Raw genomic sequence first — 23824 nt, 5'->3', positions numbered from 1 at the left:
TACTTCAGGTTGAAATTTGGAGTCGCTGGACATTTATAGCCTGTTTGGCCAAGCTTCTAAAATCAACTTATTTTGAGAAACGCTTTTTCTCAAAAGTACTTTTGGTGAGAAACAGTTTGTGTTTGACTAATTAATTTAAAAGACACTTTTGAGCGGCTATTAGTATTTAGCCAAGCTTTTACAAAGTGCTTCTAATTGTATTTTTTTTCTTCTTAAAAGTACTTTTCAGAAAAAGTAGTTTTGAGGAGAATTTACTTTTTTCTGCTTTTCCAAAACTGCTTCTGCTTTTACGCAAAAACACTTTTTTTTCTTCTACAAGCTTGACCAAACATTTCAACTTTGAAAAAAAAAAACTTTAAAAAAATAAAGTGCTTTTGGCCTTGGAGAAACTTGACTAAACAGGTTGTTACGCTCCGGTACGTCACTGTGTTTTTATTTTGTTTATTTCTTGAAAATGTCTAAACTTACTCGCTACTATACGGAATATCTTAATTTTAACATTTGTTATACTTTGTGGTATAATATTTGTTATACTTTGTGTGACCTCCACAAGGCAGGGGTAAGATATGCCTATATACTAGCCTCCTTGTACTCCATTTGTAAGAATACATTGGGTATATTATCATTATTTTTACTGTTATTATCATACTTTGTGGACAAGAGTGTATTGCTCTAGTGGTAAGCACCCTTCACTTCCAACCAAGAGGTTGTGAGTTCGAGTCACCCCAAGAGCAAGGTGTGGAGTTCTTGGAGGGAGGGAGCCGAGGGTCTATCGGAAACAGCCTCTCTACCTCAGGGACGGGGTAAGGTCTGCGTACACACTACCCTCCCCAGACCCCACTAGTGGGATTATACCTCAGGGAAGGGGTAAGGTCTGCGTACACACTATCCTCCCCAGACCACACTAGTGGGATTATACTGAGTTGTGTTGTTGTTGTATCATACTTTGTGGTTATTTATACTCTTGTAGTTAGCAAATTTATCTTGTATTTGCAATTGTCTTTAGAGCTTTAATGTGACATTTGGAAACGAGTTCCGAATAGACCCCTCTAATTTTGAGTTTTGACTATGAACTCATATACTAGTTTTTCTGTCTGCAAAATGTATATAGTATATGATTAATAGTTAGTTTAATTAACCTACACAATTGTTAATAGGGAAAATGGCCAAATATACCCCTGTACTTTCAAAAAATATTTAAATATACCCTTCGTTATACTATGAGTCCAAATATATCCATGCCGCTATAATTTAGGTTCAAATATACCCCCATTTAAACGGAGGGACACGTGTCATCGTCCTGTTGGCCAATTCTAAATATCTCCTAATTAATTAAAAAGACTCATTACTCATACTCGAAAAGCAATTTTTTTTTGTAAAAATGGGAAAAAACTGAATTCTTTTTTACTAAAAACTGAAAAAAACAAAAATATTTTTTTTCAGTTTTTACAAAAAGATTGCTTTAAAAAAAAACTGAAAAATATTTTCTAAAGCAATGTTTTTGTAAAAACTGGAAAAAAAAAAATTAAAGTAATTTTCTAAAGCAATGTTTTTGTAAAAATTGGAAAAAACTGAATTTTTTATTTCCAGTTTTTAGAAAAAAATTGCTTTAAAAAAAACTGAAATATATTTTCTAAAGCAATTGTTTTTGTAAAAACTGGAAAAAAAAATTGAAAAGCAATTTTCTAAATCAATGTTTTTGTAAAAACTGAAAAAAAACAAATATTTTCATTTTTTTTTCAGTTTTTAGTTTAAAAAATTTCAGTTTTTTCCAGTTTTTACACGCTTTAGAAAATTGCTTTTTAGTTTTTTTCCCAGTTTTTACAAAAATATTGTTTTAGAAAATATTTTTCTGTTTGTAAAAACTGGAAAAAAATATTTTCGTTTTTTTTATTTTTTAGTAAAATGTTTTTTTTAGTTTTTTCCAGTTTTTATAAAAAAAATTGCTTTAGAAAATTACTTTTCGGGTATGGGTAATGAGTCTTTTTAATTAATTAGGAGATATTTAAAATTGACTAACAGGACGATGACACGTGTCACTCCGTTTAAATGAGGGATATATTTACCCAAAATATAGTGGCATGGGTATATTTGAACTCATAGTTTAATGAAGGGTATATTTAAATATTTTTCGAAAGTAAAAGGTATATTTGATCATTTTCCCTTGTTAATAACATAACTGTGTTATGTCAAAATGGTGATTTTATTCTCAATGCGCTTTCTTTCTTTATATTTCATAATATATTTTGTAATAAAATGCTTCATCTACTCACCTTTTAATTCAAAAACTCTTGTTGGTCCTTTGGTAAATAAAATAACAATTGGAGCCTTACAAGCAACCGTAAACAGGATAAATCTTGTGATTATTTCAACTCTGAATAATTATTAACATAATTTAGCTGGAATCACATCGCAAAGATCAAAACTTAATGTAGGAGAGTCAAATATTATGAGAGTCAAATCATAAACAAACTCATTCCTTTGTTATATTGATAGTTACGAATCTACAAAGTTGAGCCTCGAATTTAAACTTCCTAATGTTTACAGTTTAAAAATCTCAAATTAAAAGTACTTACCTAATTATGACTCTTCATACGTTAAAATATAATATTAATGCATACGTTAATCATTCAAAATTTTACTCTGTTTCAGAAAAGAGTGAATGTGTTCAACATACCACGGCCAGACCTTCTAATTTCCGCTCTTAATTAGGACATTGATTTCACAATTCTTAAAATAAAAAGTAGATAATAAGAAGCTACATAAAAATATATTTAAAATGGTAACATTTTAAGAATGTTTAAATAATTTATGAAAAAGTTGTAGTAAGAAAAAGTTATTTGACTTCTCAAATAATAATAATGTCATATAAAGTGAAAAAAGAGATATGATTAACTTATTCTTTCTCTTTCAAGTTTCTAAAGTTTGATTTTCACACTATTCTCCATTGTTGTAAAAAATATGAGTTTATGTTTTATACAATAGAAAAATATTTATAGAATCAAATTACTTTCTCCGGTCCATTTTAGTTGTCATATTTCTCTCCTTTTATTAATAAAAAGGGCATTTAGATTGTTATACCCTTATTTACTCTCCACATTTAATTTTTTTATGCTATATAATTAATACTTTTTACGTTCAAGAATAATTAATATTAAAGACAAAATGAAAAGGAAATAATAATTTTAATCTTAATTTTCTAAAATAATAAGTATTTTGGACCAATTATTTTTAGTAACCACAACAATTAAAATGAATCGCAAGGAGTATTTGTTAACAATATATGTGCTTATAATTTATAGCATGTTTGATCAAGTTTCTAAAATCAGCTTACTTTGAAATTTTTAAAAGTGTTTTTCAAAAATGTACTTTAATGAAAAATGGTTTGTATTTGGCTAATTAATTTGAAAATCACTTTTGAGCGGCAATTAGTATTTGGACAAGTTTTTAAAAAAATAATTCTACATATATTTTTCTTAAACTCAGAAAAGTACTTTTGGGAAGAATTTTTTTTTTACTTTTAAAAGTTTGGCCAAACACCTTAATTTTTTTAAAAAAATACTTTCAGCTTAAAAAAAAAAAAATACTTTAGGCAAAAAAAAAAAAAAAATTACCAAACAGGCTATTAAACTTAAAATGTAAACCATGGCGGATTCAATTTTAACCAATTTTGTCGAAACAAACCAAAATTTGGCTTAAATCGGCAGAGACGGGGCAAAGCGCATAGGCCTTCCCTTAGAAAAGAGCAACATTACTCTTAGCAGACTGTAGAACCCGAAAGTGGAGAAGAATTTCAGTATCTTCAGAAATGGACGATTACACAAGAGAAATGATGGACCTCAAAACCCTAGTCACTCGAACCCTAGAGAAGAAAGGCGTCCTTGCCAAGATCCGAGTAATTTACTATTTACCCCTTTTTCTCCTCTGCATTTTCCTTTTTTTAAAAAAAAAATGTATTCTCTTCTAATTTCTCCTTTACTTGACCTAAAATGATGCTAGGATCCGATCTGGTAGTTATCTATCCATGCTTTACAAGACTCTTTATTTATAAAATAAAATTCATGGGTAGTGAGAATTATCTATGAACTTTTGGAATGACTGTAACAGCAGCTTATAGAAATATCAAATTTCATGCTTACAAGATAAAGATATTCAACTCATTTTTCCACTCGCATCGCACTAATTCTTTTATGTACAACAACTACAACAACAACAACAACCCAGTATAGTGTGTATACAGACCTTACCCTTACCCTTGGGATAGAGAGTTTGTTTCCGATAGGCTCGGCTCAAGAAGATGACAAGAGACAATTCTTTTATGTACGAAAAAAGAAAGAGGAAATAGAGTTAGAAAAAGGCTGAAAGTGAATGTGTACCAGGTTGGATTTTTAATGCTTGAGAATTGTAGCGAAAAACTAAAAACTGATGATCTCTAATTGTTATGTCACATTTGCTTCCCTTCCTTTGAGTTGGATCATTCTTTTTTTTTTTGTTGTTGTAGATTGCATACCCTATGAGATAATTTTACAATTTTACATATTTTACGGTGTGACGTTTCTTAGGCCGAACTTAGAGCGAGTGTTTTCGAGGCAATTGAAGAGGAGGATAAGGTAATTGAGAAGGATGAAGGCTTGGCCCCTGCACTATTGGGTAGCTGCAATGATCAGGCAAAACAACTCCATAATTCGCCTTCAGGTCATTTTAATGTTTTTGTCCTTTTGTCATTCTTCTGCTTATAAATCCTTGCCAATGTTTGTATTAAAGATGGAAGGTAAAACATACTTATCTTGTCTAGAAGAATTCTATCTGATTTTAGTAATATATCAGAAAGCTGAGTTCTTCTTAAGTACTGCAGCAGACCGCTGGCTAAAAGTTTCAATCTATTGACCTTTGGTTGCGCAACCTCCATCAGTACTTTTTAGGACTTGGGAGTTCAATCTGAATATCTGTTTTAGGATCTAGTGCTGTGAACCTCCCGCATGATAAGTCTATATCTTGCTTGCAGATGGCTACACCTTTTTTTCAATAATTCATGATTTGGCTTTTGGATCCTTGTTTTGTGAAGCATGATATTATTTTCCTGTTTCAAACTGACTTAGTTTGTAAGTTGTGATGAAATAAGATATCTAAAACAAACTACAAAGTACCATCCCCAAAATCAATTTCCAGTACTTTTATATTAAATAAGTCTTAGCGAAAGTCCTAGAGAGTGTCATCTATCAGCAAAGTTAAGCATGTACTTGAACTCTGCATTTGTATCTTAAAAGGCGTTTTCTGAACGAGTCCCGCCGAGAGCCCCGGGGGTAAAAACGCACCCAGGCATACTAGCGTGGCAGAAGTATCTTGCAACATAAGTCCCAACCCTCCGGGCATTCGCTTAGGCGTAAGTCCCAACTTTTTGGGCGTGCCTAGATAACATTTCCAAATTGGAGCCAAAATTGCTTAATAATTCCCCTTTTTAGTATGATAATACTCAGAAGTTAACTCATAGTAAATTTTCAAAGTAAAAGAACTCAAAAGTCAAAAGGCTTTTTCTAATTTCATAATCCCTTCTCTTTGTTGTTTAGAAACAAATACTCTTTGGCCTTGGTCTGCAAAGTGTAAACTACAAAGCAAGAGCTTTTTCCTCAATGCTTGCTGCTTCCACGCATGCATATTTCTTCTTTATGCTTCATTAAGTTTTCTCTCTCTCTTTAATCTATTCTTTTCAAGTTTGTTTTGGTTTTAGAATTTTATAAACTTGAAAACCAATTTTATAAAACCTATCTTTTTGTAGTACCTGCAATAGGAAGGATCAATTTAAATGGTCAAAAGTCTTTTCTACATCCAATTTGCAAAGGATCCTTTTTTCTCCTTTTTTTTCAGTCCCCAACCCAAAACTTCATTGGCTATGAGGGCAGCATCAGTTATCTGTCTTCCCTGAATGAATGCGTTCTGATATCCACAAAAAATTTGCTGGTCACTTTCTTCAATCTTTCAGCTAGAGCTTTGGCAGCTATATTGTAAATGCTACTAATCAAACTAAGAGGCCTGAAATCCTTCAATTTTAATACACCTTCTTTCTTCGGTATTAAAGCAATAAATGTGGCATTACAGCTTCTGATCGTCTGCCCATTCTGATGGAAGATTCAAGTGCTCCCAGAATGTCATTCTTTATTACTCCATGCCTTTTGATAGAATGCCATAGTAAAGCCATCTGGTCCATATGCTTTATTAGGTGCACTAGACTTGATAATTTCCAGTACCTCTTCCTCTTCTTCAAATGGCCTTTCCAACCAATTATATTGTCCATGCTCCAAAGATCTAGCTGGGGCCTGGAAGTGCAAGGGGGTGTTAGAGTGTCTCACATTGGTTGAGGAATGGATTTTTGTTATATTGTTTTGACAATCCTCATCTCATGAGCAACCTTTTGGGATTGAGTTAGGAAATGTCTATTTCCTTTATGGCCTCCTTATCCCTTTTTAGTCATGCCTACTATTTATTGTATTATGATTTTCTTTTTGAACTAAAATCTATCAATGTGGAAGGTTTTGGTTAGACCTTACTTGTATACAAATAATAAAAATAAAGATATGAAGGGGAGAAACATAATGGCTTTTGCTTCTCATACATCAGATCAATTCCATTACAAAAATTAATATATGATACAGCTATCTAAATGCAAATTCTTTTGCTGGAAGTAGTCCTCATTTTGACAAGAATTCTAGAAAATTTAACTTTAAAGAGAAAGAATCCTCTCTAGAATAAAGATATTAAGTTTCATGGATATGCCTCTTCACATGTGATTTACAAAAAGCATAAAGCGACTTAGTTTACAAATACTAAATTTTGAGGGATATACCCTTCAAATTAAAAACTTTTCTTGTTACCTTAGAATTTTCCGAAGGTACCTAGACATGTCTTATCGGAATCTAATTGTGATGATAATATACCTGTTATTGCACTCTGTTTGTCTAATGATCAATGCATCAACATTGATGTGTTTTAGCTCTAAGAAGTGTTAAAATTTGATACATCCTCCTACAGTAGATCACTTTGCTTGTTCGTATTAACTTTTGTTTTTCCCCTCTCTTGATGTGCAGGAAGGCTACTAACTGCACTTATATGTGAATATTTGGATTGGGCTCAATTAAACCATTCACTTAAAGTTTATTTGCCAGAGTGTAATTTGGTAATCATGTACAGGGTTCTCCCAGAGTGAATATATACCGTTCTTTGCAAAATCTTGTCAGTATCTTGTTCTACTTATGAAGGACCCGTTATGTGATTGTGTAGCCAAAGGATTCATGGAAATCTGAGCTAAAAGAATTTAGCAGCAAGAATGGATATGATCTTAACAGGAATGGTGATAGCGCTCCCTTGCTTTTGGATGTTCTTGAAGGATTCTTGAAATATGAGGTTGGGTAAAACCTTTTAGTTTAGATGTCAATATAGTCCGACAAATGATAAATTTTTTTTGTTTACATTTTGTTATGTGTAAACTATTTTTAAATATAGTATTTGCAAATAACAGTTTCCGGTACAATGTGGGTCAATATGCAAGTTTGTGGTTAGGAATTATAGTAAGTATTGTTACTAAAATTTATTTTTTTGCAGAATTTATCTCAAGCAATGGGGGCTGGAAGGAGATTTACTGCACCAGATGCTGGATCTCTTTCCAATACTGAAGCTAGGAACATTAGGAAACCTTCATCTTCAGTTGCTGGAGGCTTACCTCCATTGGGAAGGTTAACATATAAAACATTATCACTTCTTCTCTTATCTTGTCATTTGAATTTAAATTTGACTTGGGACCATTTTACACCACAGGCCAAGTCCTGCTGCCCAGTCATCTGGTAAGTAGTCTAGCTGATCTTTCTTTTTTCCCTTTGTTTTCCTGTTGGTAATTAATTCCCAGATAAATGCATGAATTTCTGATATTGTTGAGATTCTAGACAGAAGGGCAGGTTCATCTATATCTGGATATAGGAAAGATGAATACAACTGGAGATACGAAAATGATGAGCTTCCGCAGGATGTAATGCTTGCCTCATCTGCCTTAGAAAACCTTCAATTGGACAGAAAAGCTTGGAACCTTACCTCTTCATGGAGGTCAGTCTTTAAACTTTCAGTGGGATTTAATTACAGATTTGATTTTAATGTAATTATCTATTGGCATGAGTTCCAAAGAATTCATATGTTTTAAGATCTGGCTTGGAGGGTTCGTCAACTTATCAAAATAATCTGGCTTGGAGGGTAAATTTTTAGAAGAAAGGCAACCTTATCGCTTCTATTAAGGCAGTATTAGTAATGTGCTTATTGTGAAATTCATTTATGTAGCTTAAGCTTCAGAAGAGTCAGATTGTGGTGTAGGTTTTATGCTACTTTTCGTTCTTTTGATGGGAGGGCTTATGCTACTTATTTATAGACATTTCCGTGATGAATGGGACGATGTCAATGTAAAAGCAGCTTAAATATGATGTCAGTGTGGCCTCTGTTTTCGGGGGTGGGGTGGGATGGGAATGTAGGCATTACCAGACAGGTTCATAATTGTACTCCATAATTGGTGTGCAACCTGACAGCGTAGCAACATGTGGTCCATAGCTTTACTCAACCTCTTACACGTAGCACCTGTTAGGCTGTTAATATGCAGGACACCTCAGGTCATTGGACCTTGGTGCTAACCCAATTGAAGCTTGTATGGATTTAAGATTGACAGTTCATTACTATATTGTTTGCCATTGAAAAAAAAAATAATACAAACGAAAAAGACTTCTCTCATATGAATTTGTTAAAATCATTGGTTGGATTGATTAATTGCATCGTGTTTCTTCGTCTCATTAGCAGAGTTCGAAATATTGACTCAAATGTGTAAATTTCACTGTAACTCCCAATTACGAATTAGTGATTTGAAACAAAACCAACAGTTAATTGAATCAAAGGTGTTAACTCTATGAACATCCGTAATTTATGAGTTTAGGCCTTGTACACTTGATTCCCAAAATAATTTTCATACTTCAAAGGCCTCACATTGATCTCAAAGTAGGTAAATAATTCAAATGCGCTAGTTGCTTTAGGTGCGATTAATAAGTAAATTATCATGGTTATGGGTACGGTTTCCGTGGCATAGCTATGATACGTACATAAAAAATTCAAGTGCGCGTTCACGCGACTTGACCCGAACTTCAAATAATAATAAATTAAACATGTCGTAAATTGCGGGTGCGTTTCACGTGGTGTGATTTACGATGGGTATAAAACGACAAGTGTATGACATCGTAACTTGTTCAAATAAATTCCATAAAAATACCAAAAATGATTAAAGTAAATAGTTAAAAGCGGTAAAAGGTAAAATGCACAATAGGTTTTTAAATGTGTAATAATTAGACAATTAAGCCGAGTGTAATTTGTTAAGCGACCGTGCTAAAACCACGTAATCCGGGAGTGCCTCACACTTTCTCCTGGGTTAACAGAATTCCTTGCCCGGTCTTCTGTGTTTCGCAGACCATAAATAGAGTCAAACTTCCTTGAATTGGGATTCCAAATTTGGTGATTCGGAACACCGTTAATTAAATAATTCCGAGTGGCGACTCTAAAAAATTAAAATAAATTAATCTAATTTCAAATAATGTCACTTAAATTGGAAAAACTCCTTATCCTTGAAAAAATGAGGTGTGACAACAACCCCCCCCCCCCCCCCCAACAACACACACACACCAAAACAAAAAACATTGCCTTGAAAAGTGCTCCCATTTTGTTTGACCTAGTAGAAGTTTTTGTTACATGAACGGAGGGAATTTGTTCAATTATCACAGTGATGAGCGACGACCAAGATAATCTGCTGAAGTTCTTGTAAAACTTGCATACTCTAATTTTCCACCTTCGAGTTCACTGCTGATACTTTCTCACCTTGTCAGTCCTTTTCCATAAGAAGGTTGAGGTCTCTTCATTTGTCAGGCATTGCATAGTTGACCTTAAAGTTCTACCTTGGCTTGTAAGATAACTTTTATTGACTGCACCAAGGTTCCTATCAATATACCAATGGTCGAATGGGATAAAAAGCATTAGCCCTTGTTACTAAGTGTGTCTCCCTTGTCACAGTTTCTTCCACCCTATGTGTGTGTGCGCGCGTATGGTAAAAATGTCGGTCTGTTATAGTTAAGAACATGTTGTACGTCATTATAAATTTCATTTCCAATTAATCTGAAAAAAGCACATTGCATGCTTCAAAAGTGCTCCCATGCTATTAGATTGAGTAGAAAATTTTGTTATGAAGTGATAAACGATGACCAAGAACTGATGATAAGCTGCTGATTTTCTTGGAAAAAATTGCATACTCTAGTTTTTCCTTTTATTGATGTCTCCGTCGTTTGTCATACTTCCTGAGCGGCTGTCCAGCAAATGGAGTGGTATCTCAACTTGTGTTGAATTGGATTGCAGGCACAGAGGTGATGACATGTCTGAGGATGATAGCAGGGGAGAATAGATGAGATATGTGGTCTTCAAATCACCAAGATGGGAATTGATTATATCCTTCTAACTTAGAAATGCAATGTTTTGATGTATGCTGTGTATGATTCAAATACTATATTGCTTGTAATTCGTGTGAGCTTCTCATTTTCTTTCCTTTTTTCCTGGATCATTTATCATCCCCCCCCCCCCCCCCCGTGGCTAAGCAGCGGCGCTTTAAGATTTTTTTTATCATATGACGGTTGCTCGAGTTGGATGCCCAGCGTGATTACTAGAAGCTGGTTCTCTGTGGTATTACTGTTTGCAGCAACTAATATGGACCTTTATTTGTAGCACTTAGTCTGACTCATTGACAGTAGGGAGACTGAAAGTCCTAAGAAAAAGTTCAGTTGCTGAGCAGGCTTATAAAAAGTGTAAAATCCTACTTGCTTACTGCCTTGTAGGAAAACTGGAAAGTAACCGTTTTTTGAGTATTGCTAGTTTAAATCACTGGTAGATGTTCTTTTCTTCTTCTTTAACGAAATACCGGGACTGGTAGCGTGGGTTTCGAATCTAACTTCGCGACTGCTAATTCGTGTCAAACTTTTTTTCCCATGCCATTTGGAGTAGAAATGTTTCTAAGTGTTACAGTTTTTTGGACGAGTATTTGATGCGTCAAATGTGTAAAAAGCGCCAAATGGGACAAAATCTAGTGAGTTTCTAACTTTAGAGAAACATATCAGTGATAAAGGTAAAGATCATAAAGAATCAATTTTATATTGGCCTCAATATGAACAATTAATTGTTTCGTTTTACTTTCAGCTTAGTGTACACAAATATGATTAGTTAATCAAAGGAAGCGTGTTTTAGATGGATTAGTTGCCTTACAAACCTAGAAACTGTCGATTTATTATAGACCTTAGTAGGAAAATAATTATTCAGCCGTTTATTGCTACCCCAAGGTATTGTATCCATCAATGTGATTTATACATTTGAAGATAGAATACAATTGAGAACGATTTTACAAATACAGTAATCAAAAGTCCCTTTTGCTTTACATTCTACCGATTATTGTCACCTTTAATGAACAAGCAACAGATTATACGAATGCCCTCAAGGGAGTGGATAAAGGGAAGAAAAGAAGACAGATTATTCCTCCATTATCCCACATCTGGTGTCTCATGAATCTGCATCTTTAGGCCTGTTGCACTTTCTCCTCCAACAGATGGCCGTTCATTCCTCATTCACAGAGTTGGTGTCATTAACCTCCTCGGCCGGCTTCCCCTGTTTCACTCAATTATTTTTATACTAGATATTAGAACCAACCATGGTTTGACTGTTAAAGGAACAAAGAAACAAGAAGGCTGATATATTTTTCAGACAGAAGCCATACTGCCATACTACAACTTCAACCACCTATTGAAAGTCTGAAGTTATGTAACTTTTCAGTAAGGTAACCTGCAGTTATATTCTATTGCATCTTTCTAGCCACTTGTTTAAAAGGAGATTTGCATCCGAATTTCTTTGGCACTTTGTAAGCACAAATGTGTTGACATGTATAATTACACATGAAAGCGGGAAACATATGGGACGATTTCATATTAGTATTCAGTTATTACTTTTAACATAATAATCTAGCTGGGTAATAAAGCATGAGAATAGAATGCATAAAGCTTGAAATTGATGTTTGAAAAAAATATTCATCTTTGTTCAGTAAAAAAAGAAAGAAAAGGATATTGATGTTAGTAGAAATGTCCAGTTTGCAATATATCTGTGGATGGTGAAATACCAGCAATAATGTCACAGCATTTAGCAAGTTAGACAGGCTAAGAAATATAGTGAATAGAACTAGTCATCTTTCCAGGTAAATCATGACGGCTGGAGTCTAGCAATCTTACAAGTGCACATGTGATGTCTAATAACTGCCAGAAAGGTGATGACCCAATCAATTGATTTCATCCCTAAATTGGAGAACAGGACTTACCTTGCTGCTGTCACGCCAGCCAAGTCCAAACGGTCTTGAGAGCAAGCTGATCTTTCTAGCAGGTATCTCTTGTGATGAATCTAGGTTGCCCCCTACAGGAGATGAATCTTGCTGTGTGGATCTATAAATAAACGCGTTCTTCCATGTTAGAGAAAATACAAGATTTGCATTAACAAGGTAGTATACTTTTCTTATTACTCTTTACATAGGCATGTTATTGTCCTTTGGCAACTGATGAAGCAGTTTCAGTGGCAAGGAAATGACTAAGTATGAAATAGTGTCAGTAAAGAACACTATGATTACCAGGGCATATGATAGTGTGTTTAATACTGCAACAAAAGTAGTACATGTAAGTATGGGTATATACCTCGGAGAAGGTAGTACTTTATCTTGACCAGATTGGTACTGCAAGGTAGCCTCCAACATTGTTTCTGCCATAACCACCCTCTTTTCCATCTCAGCGAGGGAAGCAGTGGTTTTGTCATACTTTTCCTGCAGGTTGTCAGCAGTGACACACAAGATGTTCAACATTTCAGCCAACTACTGTCATATTTCCAAATTTAAGTTCCCCTATCATGCATGAACTTATGAACTAGATAAGCTTGAGTAGAGAAACACAAAGAATCTGATGGAGTAAGAATTCCCAGATAAAGAATTAGAAATCCAAATATTTCACCAAGAAATTCAATCAAAGAAGAAACCTGTAGCACTTGAGAGGCATGTCTTTGAGCTGCTGCATCTTGTTCAGCGTATATACGAGCATCTTCTGTTACCCTCTGTTCTTGCTCCACCCTCATCAAAACCTACAAAAATTAAATAAATAAACCCAAAATTGAAAGAAAGGGGGATTAGGAGATAATGTTCCGATACATCATCAAACAAGTAATGAAAATTGTCACCTGAAGCATGGCATTCTCTTGTTCTTGCTTAGCAGCAAGTGCCTGTCGAAGCTCAGCAACCTGTCTTTCTAATTGCTCAACCTGAGTCCATATGAAAATACCAATGTTCAAATGTAATTGTGTTAAATTCAAAATTTTCCAGGAAAAGGAAGATGATATATGCCAAAAGCAACCATCACTTTGTGTAGCAGAGTACGACAAATAATCAAATGCACAGCAGGTAATGGTGATGGAGTCTATTGTGCTAACCATCTAGAAATTCCTCAAGTCTACTGAAATAGATGTGTGGAAGCACATAGTCACAGTAAGCCAAAAGAATTCATGGCACATTGTGTTATTTATCGAGAATGTGGTTCAGGTGTATATTCGGGTATGAAAAGTTGCATTTATTGTTCATAGTCAAGTTCAACCTGGGATACTGCTGAAGGCAAGAGCATACTTATAAAACCACCATTCTCCCATAGATCAATGTAAGCAGGAGCAGATTATACATGTTAGAAGAGACAGGGAATCCGGGCTAACATTAATTAGATTATTAGGTGGCTCCGCTTATACCTGCTCCATGAATAGGAGAGGTAGCTAAATGCAAGCTGGAAGGTTAGGTGGCTCCGCTTTTACCTGCTCCATGAATAGGAGAGGCAGCAAAATGCAAGCCGGAAGGAACGGACTGGAAGCGCGGTTGTTCTTTTTCCTTTGTTTTGGGTGTTTGGGAGGAAATGAGTTGGGGATATAACTTCCTACTCTGAAGAAAGACATAATTCATTTATAAAGAAGCTTCTCAAATACCCTTGCGCTCAACTGCCGCCGGTTATCCTGCTTGACCATCTCCATCAATGCTGTTTCCAACTCCTCAGCTCTGTGGACAAGGAAAAAAAAGAGGAAAAAGATATCATTCCCCTATCAATATGAGGTCTAGGTCCCTTAGCTTTCTATACACACTAAAAGGTACAAGAGTTCTTCATTCTGAAAGCTCTCAAATAAGATTTGGAGTAGATACTGAGAAATATGCAACTTCAATGAAACCTTCTACAGTTTAACAGGTTGCTCTCTAAATGGACAATTGAACTGCCAGTCCGCAAACATCAAGATTTTCCGTTTCTTTTATAGAGTTTTTGTAATTTTTTCAGTGAGTTAAAGGCTGGCAGGGATGAGATCAACTTGCCCTTTCAGAAGCTTCCTCGTCCTTGAAACATTAGACCATAGCTGAACCTAATTACATTTTGAATAGTTTAATTTGCACCACCACTTATCATTTAGTCTCTCTGCTCCATACCTGAATCTTGATGGTGCTGGGGGAGGACAAGAATAAGGAGAAAAGGTGGTAGAAAATCATAATAGGCTGGGTTTAGACGGGCAGAAATGGGAGAGTACATGGCGTCAGTTCTTTTTTTACTTTCTCCTTTTTCTTAAAAAGAGGTCATTGCCGATGCAGCCAAAGAACAACATTTGGCTTCAGATATAGTTTACAGCTTGATCGTAGCATAAAACATTAATTTTTGAAATTCTACCCAAAAGTATAATAATTAGCTGTTTCAAAATCAGTACATTCACACGGAACACAAAGGAAAAGGAGCTAACACTGGAACTTCATACTTTCCCAGGAATAGTTTTGAGAAAAGCCAACCTGCACAATATTGTGCTCACTAGATAAAGAAGCATGGACATGTAAAATATGCACCTGAGTTCAGCAGATCGTTTCTCCTCCAGCAACTTGGACAACTCAGCCTTCAGCCAAACCACCTGATAACGGTCATGTAGTAATGTAGGCAAAATAGATGTAAGTCAGAATTGTCTGCGAACTAATAGGTTATGCTATTGGGAATATTACTTTTAGGATATCCAGAATAACTGATAACTTACTCCCACAAATTTCTAAATATTCAGAACAAAATGAAACCAGAAGAAGGACAGGAAGGAAGTAATTGGAGTTGAAAGTAGGTAAATAAAGGATAACAGAGATAGGGAGGGGAGGGAAACAAGAATGAAGAAAATGAAAAGGAGAAAGTAGACGGAGAAAAACCGGTGAGTGCTTTACCTTTAGAAATTTAGACAACATGCGTTTTCTTAAATTTCTAACTTAGCCAACTAAAATATGTCCTCAAATGAACTGTCACTTCAATTTCTTGACAAGCAGGGTCTTCATGTCTTACATTGGATTATGTCACCAGTTTGATGTCAATGCAATTCTCTTGCTTTGTATAGCCAATACTATTTGACCTTGAATAAAGTTATGTCGGGAGAAGGCAGAGCATTAATTATCACCTAACAAAATGCTGGAGTGTCATTAGTTAAAAGACTATACTCCAGCCAATGACTATTTCACCTTTCATTAGTTAAGTAGATTGACCTAAGTACCACAAGATTCTTCAGGGTGGACATAGCATTCACTTGAGAGTAAACGTATATGGGATTGGTATACAAGTGATTCATTGGGCATCTGTTAATGATTACACTCACATAGTATATTTTTTTTTTTGATGAGGTAAGATGTGATTGCACTCGCATAGTAAACAAGACTGATTAGAGTTATATGGCGTTTATTGTCTCATCCTATTACAAGGCTGATTGAGGCCCTCCAGGTAAAGTAACTGACTCCCAAGAGAAATACTTAAAAGGGTCATTTGGTTCATGGACCAGTTATGCCTGGAATTATAATGCATGGATTGTTTATAGGGTGAATAATAATGTAGGGATCATTATATGGAGCTTGATTACTTTAAGGATTTTTTGGCCTTTATGTTGTAGACTGTAACTTTTCTCCAAAACCCAAACAATTTGGACAAAAAAGTCAGATATGTGACCAGCCTATACCTAATTTCACAGTTCTGGACAAAATTGATGGTCATATTTTATTTAACACTTATCTTTGAGAAGTTACTTCTACTGCCTTCTTTAACTATCTGTGCGCATAAAAAGAAAGTGGGACACGAGACCAACTCACTTTCTCGATGAACATCACAAAACCTTACCCCTTAACGGAAACCCCCAATCTGTCTCCTTTTCCTACTTGTTCTGTATTTTCCCTAATTCTCGGGATTGTTTAGCTATAAAACTGCAACAAAAAACTTCCCCTGCAGCCTCTAATCCTCAAAAAGAAGAAACAACATTGATTTTTACCACATCAGGCCTGGAACCAAGGTGTTGCAAGCTAGTTACACATTAGTAAGCTAGATCACTTTTAAGTAAAAAGAGTCGCATATATCCCCATTAACTAAAACTTATGCACCCCGTTTTATCCATTCTCCTTTTCAATTCTGCTTTATCAGGCAATTCCCTTCCAAGCCATTTTGAAGCAGACAAAATTTACTTAAAGAGAGAAGTATCTTACTACTCAATCCTTACTTTATTAATGACCGTCCAAGTTTCACTCTTTTTATATAGACCCAAGTTTCAGTTTATAAGCACATTTCCATACGAATAACACTATTGTGCTGGAAAGAAAACTAATTTCAGTACATTCTGCTATTTCGGATAATCATATGAAATCAATTCTGGAGTCCCCATTTAAGCAGCAAGAAGATAAAGCTGGTAAACCAGGATTAATAAAAGATGATCAGGAGGGGTGCAAGTTAAAAAGACAGACTTCAAAGAAAGAATATGTATGGGATCATAACATAGGAAGAAAATTACCTGCTCTTGGAGATCCGGCGCAGAAGCTATTTCCACATCACCATTAAGGCTCGTGTAAAGTTCATCCACATTAGCAGATCCAGTATCTGCCTGAGATGCATCACTATTTGTCAGTTCATAAGCTTTCTGATCTGCTTCAGTGGTTCCGACAACTATAGATCCAGGATCATGCTTAAAACCGCACAGTTTAGAAGATAAACCCTGACAATTCCTCCAATCTTGAAGTCCTTTGGACCTTTCTTCAACCGCAGCCTTCACAGATGGTCGATGCTTGTTTCTTAGTTCTTCTAATCGAGCTTCATTCACATTTTGATAGCCCATGCAGGCTGTCAGCACCAATTGACTGCTATCAAATGTGGATCCAGCAAGTGACTGCAGCAGGGTAATTGCATCCCCTGCATCTTTTGTGGTAACTAATGCAGGTCCTGAACAAGACCAAATATGTATATCACTTTTGAGCTGCACAAACAAGAGAATTGAACGACAATGGCAAGGAAGAAAAGAACTTGCATTAACACAATGTTTAGAAACTTTCCAGCTCTCATGAATTTAAAAAAATTACCATAAAGCTCCATCAAAGCGAGTGCAGTACGGAATAACATCACTCGATTTCCTTCAAACAGAATTACATCCCAGACCCTAAGGACTAAAACCAAGAAAATTTCATGAGAAAGGAAGCAAACAACCAGTAAGACAATCCAAGCGCCAAAAATAAGCTTAAGACAATTGACGTCAAATTTAATATCTCGTCAACTTAAAACCTAATTAAATATGTAGTATCAGCCATACTACAGATCAGACATTTCAAGATGAGATAAAAACAACTGACCACTTTCCCATGGAAGCATGTTCATAAATATGGAGAGGAACCATGGTCCAGTAACCCATGCTACCTGCACTCCCAGGTAATCAAGATGATTAACTGCGCAGATGCATCAATGGGGAAGGAAGTCAAAACATATGGGAAGCAATATAATCAGTAAAGATCTGGAGAAGGAGCTTGAATTAAAGAAGTGGGAACAAGAGATATACCCAACTTCGGAAATTTCTCCCGCACCAACACCTCAAGAACAAGTTGGTCAACCTGATAAGAGACAATGTAGCAAATAAAAAACTGTTGATATCTTCATATTTCTCACAATGCAATTTATTCGTGTCAAACAAATGAAGGGGAAAAGTAATTGTTAGCAGATGAAATAGTGAACTACAGCTAGTAGAAGCAAAACTTGTTTGTTACCTGAGACTCTAGCATCTCTTCTGAGTAATAGCCATCAAAATAGTCATCTAGAATCCCCACTAAAGTCCTGTAAGTTTAACAACATATTTATTTAACTAAGCCAGACTGACCAAATATACAGACACACATTTAGCACTTCAGACCAAACTAACTCTTAAAGTGCAAGGTATTAAAGAAGACTAAAGCTGTTCCAACTCTGAATTGCAATTTCAAATAAACCAATAGCAGCAACTTTATTTTAGAACATAAATGAAGACATATCCATCTGGAAGAACAAGATGTAGATAAAGTTCAAAACATACCAAAAGGCGTTTTCCTCAGGCATCAGAAGCAATAGCAAACCAGCAAAAAAATTCATGGCCTGCATTATTAGATGAGCAAAACTGAGCAATGTAACTTAGAACGAAAAGAAGACTTGCGTAGTGACCAGACGGGTGAACCACAAGTTGAAAGAATCAACACCTTCATACAGAACTGGAAATATATCACCATGTTTACAATCATTTTCAGAAGCAATAGAGAATAAAAAAACAACTTGGTAAAATTCCCAAATAACGAAATTCAACGAAATATTAGACATTTTGACACTGAAGAAAGAAAACCGCGTCTACAACACTTCTTATGACCAACAGAAATCAAATAATAGAGAAGTACTTGATGGAGAACCTGAAGCTGAAAAATAAAAATTTGTGGCTTAACCATTTAAATTGCACGTGAATGGAAAAAAGAGGAATTTAGAACTATGTAGCAAATTTTATCATTCGCTCATCCTAAATTTCATCTTTTCCTTATCTCCAATTTTGAAAAATTTGCCCCTTTATATATCTTCATTCTATCTTGCTCATCCGAAATTTTTTGAAAAAAAGTTTTCAAAACTTTCTTATATGATCTTTTGGTACCGTGTTAGATAATAATAGGCATTCAAAAGAATGTGGAAAGCATTTCTTTCAGGCTACAACTATTACTAACTCTCAGAAACTCCAATTGGGGGCGGCTGTCATTTGAAAATTTATACAGTAACACTGTAAAAACACTTTTTATATGGTGCTTTCTAAACACATTTTAATTTTGCTTAAATGATTGCAGACAACTTTGCAAGCAGATTTCAAAGAAATACATAAACAACACTGTAATACATAAATTTCAATCAAAAGTTGGAAGCTGTAATCTAGCAACTGAAGACAAAGGATGCTTTGGGCGGTATTTCAAACTTCAGCAACTATATTACGTCCTCTCAAAACATATTTTGAACAAAAACTTCGCACTAGTTATTTCTAGCTCTCTAAATAAGCACAACAAACGCCAAAATTAAATCGATAACCAGTTCATGATGTTTGATTTGCCAATTCCTACGGCCACATGGTCAATCCAAATGTCAAACATCAAAGCAAACATAATTATTCCCCCCCCCCCCCCCCCAAAAGAAAAGAAAGTAAGAGACCAACAACAACAGAATTACCTGGCAATAGCCAACAAAGGGATTATGCCGAGCATAGGCAGTAAGTAAACGTCTTAAAGCATTTCTTCCATCCTCATCTAGAGCAGGATGTCCAGGAAATGTTCGTGGTAGATCCTGCATGAAAGATACAAGACAAGATTGAAGCCAAAATGGATGTTCAATGACCTTTTCAATCTGCCTTCATGTAGACGGTACTGAAAAAGGAGTTGATAAGTAGCATGCTCAATGACCTTTTCAATTTGCCCTCTCCATTTTTCAGGAAGACATACAGTATCTATGCTTGGGTCCACACAACTTCCATTACTCTTTGGTACAATATTTTTACACTCTGCATCATTACCAGATTTAGTGCCTAAAGCAAGCAAATCCTGGTAATAGGTCTCCACTCGGCGTGCCTTCATGCCCACAAAGGCTTGCCAAAGCTGTGATTCAAGTATCAGCATTACATAAACAAAGCTAATGCATGAACTCAGATGACTTAAAGAGCAACAGCATAAGAAAAGTTTGAGCATTCTATCTAACCTCTCCCCTGAGAGCCATGGGTACTCCACCATGAACAAGACACTCCAATTCTTCTTTCCAAGGAGGTAAAGACTCATGATCCTTAGTAGCCAAATGGCTATTATTTTCATTTAGAGGAACATCTTGCATGGAATCCAGTTCAGATCTGTCGAAAGATTCTGATCTTGCTAAATCATAAAACTCGTCGTCCGAGTCCTCTTCAGATTCTCCTTTTGTGGCTCTAGCCTCTTCAATTGCAGGAAGATGCTCCTGCAGACCACGGTCTTGCTCGTTTTTGGCCAAAGTTTCCATCTTTTTTACACGAATGCTCATTATATCCTCAATGGCACGTAGAGTTGGTCTAATCTCCGACCATATTTGGGCCTGATGAGTTTTCCTCTCAACTGAGGTTATTGTATCATCCTTCTTTCTTGCACCTTCAAGATGACCCTCAGAACGATGCTTTTCATCAGTTTGGTTATTGGTTTCATCTGCATTCTGCAAAAAGGAGCTTGCATCCTGCATGGATGATTCAGTACCAGGCTTGCCGGAGTTGCCGTCTGCAGACACCCCATTTATGGCCAACTGAGCAGGCTCTGCCTGCCGTTCCAAAAAGTCTGTCCACCTATCCGACCTCTCTTCCTCTTCTTCCTTAAAACAACGAAACAGTTGACACAATCAGAGAAAGTATTTAAATTAAGACAATCAAAGAAAAGTTTCTACATGGGAATGGTTGCTGAGAAATTTGGTAGAAGTACAATAGAAGGAAGCTGTTCTCAACGTGATACAGCTGGTTTTTGATGCTTCTTATGTAACTAACTAATTAGACGGAAATTCTTCTAGTTTAATGCTCCTCTTTCTTCTGTTCCTTCTCTCTTCTTTACACAAACTTCCTCACCAATAAACAGGATACTAATTAGTAAACCTGTAATCATGAGAAGATAATACCTTGTAGATATTTGCATATTCATGATATCTTTGTACATGCTGAGGCCGCACAGAGAACCCATAAGCATCCCTGTCCATGTTAGTACTTATATGTATTAGTCAAAAACTTTTAAGGAGAAAGTTTTACTAAAACAAAATCTTTATGAGCAGAAGTTTCCAGAAACCACATTAATTTAGATATTTCTTCTGCATGACTGAGCATTATAAAAATCAAAATAAGACAACCTGAGCTAATTGAACACAGTAACTGCCTATTAAAGCAGTATGTTTAAAAGAAACACTTTGAAAAATTTCAAATAACATTTCACCAAGAGTTCAGTATAATTACTTTGTAAAGCATTTTTAGTGTTTAATATTTACATATGACCTCATACAAAAAATTTATGCTTTGATTTGACGGTGGAGCAAATTATTTTTGAATTGAAGGACAAACTTTAGGCCTTGAAGCAGTTCCATAAATTCCAAGCTTGAGCTTTTGCCAAATGTAATTATGGCGGAACTTCTGGTACAAATTAAAGAAACTTCTAAGCATTTACCAAATACTTAAAGATATTCGTTCATGTTAAAACGCAGTTACTTGTCAAATGCACTACACTCCCAATGTGGCCTAGATGAGTCACAAATTAAGTGCATTAACGGGAAAAAATGTGAAGAGCCATTCTAACCATCAAGAAATGCAAACCAAGTTCGAAGCACATCTCTTTACTGCTCTACTTTTGCTTTTATTTTTCCTCGTGCACGCCTCTCGACTATTCAACCTTATACATAGCATCCATCCAATAACTCTATCCACTCTACTTTTTTCATTGTTTACCAGCTGTCAGCTACTAAAATCACTGATTACATTAGAAAACAAGTTTTCGACAAAAAGCTCAGTTTTTAATAGCTACTCAACACCTCAAATCTTAACCGTACTTACCAATATACTCACTTGGAACTAAATCATATCAAAACAGTGAGTAGAATCTTACTAATCATGTAAAAATCGAAATAAGTTCATCTGAATACTAGAGCACTTAATATCATCTATTTTCTATATTATTTTTTCGGCGAAGTATATAATCTAGAATCAAACAGAGAGGAATAGTTCACAAAATAGAATACAATGTGAAAGGGACACGTGGAAGGCAGAGAATAGATAGTACCTCTTGTGGTCGATTGAAATGATGCAAGGATTCAACACAGCTGTTTCTGCACTCGCCTTCATTGTCGGTAAACAGTATCAAACACTTGGCCAAAATCCGTTGATTCTGATTTGAATTTCTTTCCTATTTCTGACTTTCAAATAAATTTCAAGGCTTTTTCTTCCATTTTTTCAAAGATTAAGTTAAACACTTCAAAATGCAGTTTCATATAGTTAAGTCGGTGACTAGCATTCTACTCAATGTATGAGGGAGGACACGTGGCATTCACATGGAAGAGCGAGTTTAGCGTCAGAGTGAATTTTATGAGTGAAAGTGAGGAAAAGGAGGAAAGATTTCAGTGTTGAGAGATTTCAGGGGAAGTGTGCTTTGGATCAGGTAAAAATTACAGGGCCAGTGGCTGGCCCATGTCTTTTGTCCAAACTCCCAAAATTTTCTTTACTTTTTCTATTTATCGATGAGGCCGAGGGGACCAAAATTTTATCATTTCGAAAGTAGGAGACTTTTTACCGAAAGTAAGAATCTAACTCTTTTCCTTTTTCTCTCTTTATTTTACGTAGAATATACTATGTAGCACTCCTATTTATTTGTTTTACGCCCGTTATTAGTGTTCGTATTGCAACCCCATTAATTCGAATTCGTTATATTTAATAATAACAGTATAATTTCACTAGTGAAATTTAAGAAGGATAGTGTATATATAAATATTATTCATGCCTTGTGAATGTAAAGGGATTGTTTTCAACAGACACTTGGCTCAAGAATAAACATAGTCACAATAATATTGAAAAAGAAATGCAGTAATAGAGAAGCCATGCAAAAAAAAAAATAACAATGTCAAGATAATAAGATAATCGAAGCAAAAGAACACATGTAGTAGTAAAAATCTAAGGATAAGAAAATACGAGAATAGTATTAAATCTACTGGTATAGAAAAAAGATAAGCTCGACAACCTACTAATCTTCTACCTATCAAGGGTCATGTTATCGCTAAGCTGAAGTTATGCCTTGTCATGCCAAATCACCTCTCCTCGACACTTCTTAGGCCTACCTCTACCTCTTTTTAGACCCACCAAGGCCAACCTCTCACACTTACTTACTGGTGCATCTGTACATCTCCTTTTCACATGCGCGGACTGTTAGTAATCTATATTTGCAGAGTAATTCTAGAAATAAAATAACGTAAAAACAGAAATATAAAATAAACAGAATTTAATCCAAGTCCACTGAATTCACAGTGTTTTCTTAAGGAACTTAGTCCCCTCCTAGTACTCCGAGGTTGTGGACTATTTCCTCCCAGGATAAAATGGATTACACATTGGTGTAGTGGTACTTCAAACCCTAGTGTTTCAGCGAACATAATGATTGGTAGCAAATTACACTTACTGTTGCTTTATTTTCTAGTTAAAACAATGCAGAAGAAAGAAGGAGAATTCAGAATTTCATAAGGAAAATCTGAGAAAATGGCCTGCTATTTATAGCCAATAGGTTGGGTTCAAATGAAGAGGTGCAACTCTTCATGATGATTGTTTGCGTAAAAACAGTCATTACGTAAATGGCTATTTACGCAAAATAAAACGAAAAAATCAAACGTGG

General features: G+C 35.3%; 2 protein-coding genes across 3 annotated transcripts; one reads left to right on the top strand and one right to left on the bottom strand.

The window, feature by feature from the left end:
- The first annotated feature begins 3667 nt into the window (after window positions 1-3667).
- On the top strand, window positions 3668-10606 carry LOC104111557 (protein TONNEAU 1a-like). Of its 2 annotated transcripts, none has more exons than XR_689740.4 (8): window positions 3668-3895; window positions 4563-4695; window positions 7083-7171; window positions 7276-7398; window positions 7597-7727; window positions 7810-7835; window positions 7939-8091; window positions 10420-10606. XR_689740.4 is itself a non-coding variant. In XM_009621280.4 (8 exons), exons 1-8 carry the CDS (start codon window positions 3809-3811, stop codon window positions 10463-10465), a joined length of 792 nt encoding a protein of 263 aa, XP_009619575.1. In that variant the 5' UTR covers window positions 3669-3808; the 3' UTR covers window positions 10466-10606. The 2 variants fall into 2 exon arrangements, 1 of the variants encoding a protein (XP_009619575.1); XM_009621280.4 differs by having other exon boundaries at window positions 3669-3895; window positions 7935-8091.
- A 745-nt stretch (window positions 10607-11351) lies between these two features.
- On the bottom strand, window positions 11352-22628 carry LOC104111558 (uncharacterized). The gene is made up of 18 exons (XM_009621281.4): window positions 22232-22628; window positions 21087-21156; window positions 20160-20789; window positions 19868-20059; window positions 19638-19751; window positions 18481-18539; window positions 18179-18245; window positions 17974-18025; window positions 17771-17863; window positions 17504-17587; window positions 16942-17366; window positions 14990-15051; window positions 14098-14167; window positions 13312-13392; window positions 13114-13215; window positions 12780-12904; window positions 12413-12533; window positions 11352-11712 (listed from the first exon to the last, which is right to left on the bottom strand). Exons 1-18 carry the CDS (start codon window positions 22291-22293, stop codon window positions 11662-11664), a joined length of 2460 nt encoding a protein of 819 aa, XP_009619576.1. The 5' UTR covers window positions 22294-22628; the 3' UTR covers window positions 11352-11661.
- Window positions 22629-23824: the final 1196 nt, after the last annotated feature.

This window comes from Nicotiana tomentosiformis, chromosome 4 (assembly GCF_000390325.3).
Source record: "Nicotiana tomentosiformis chromosome 4, ASM39032v3, whole genome shotgun sequence".
NCBI lineage: Eukaryota > Viridiplantae > Streptophyta > Magnoliopsida > Solanales > Solanaceae > Nicotiana > Nicotiana tomentosiformis.
Note: the sequence above shows the minus strand (reverse complement) of the source record. Positions and strands in the feature narration are given on the sequence as shown.

Excerpts from the sequence above, each read along its gene's own strand:
- LOC104111557 (XM_009621280.4), top strand. The coding sequence starts at position 3,809 with ATGGACGATTACACAAGAGAAATGATGGACCTCAAAACCCTAGTCACT. Across the intron at positions 7,172-7,275 it reads ATTTGCCAGAGTGTAATTTG|CCAAAGGATTCATGGAAATC; the intron begins GTAATCATGTAC and ends GTGATTGTGTAG. Across the intron at positions 7,836-7,934 it reads TCCTGCTGCCCAGTCATCTG|ACAGAAGGGCAGGTTCATCT; the intron begins GTAAGTAGTCTA and ends TTGAGATTCTAG.
- LOC104111558 (XM_009621281.4), bottom strand. The coding sequence starts at position 22,293 with ATGAAGGCGAGTGCAGAAACAGCTGTGTTGAATCCTTGCATCATTTCA. Across the intron at positions 20,060-20,159 it reads CCATGGCTCTCAGGGGAGAG|CTTTGGCAAGCCTTTGTGGG; the intron begins GTTAGATAGAAT and ends CTTGAATCACAG. Across the intron at positions 13,216-13,311 it reads AAGAGAATGCCATGCTTCAG|GTTTTGATGAGGGTGGAGCA; the intron begins GTGACAATTTTC and ends TAATTTTTGTAG.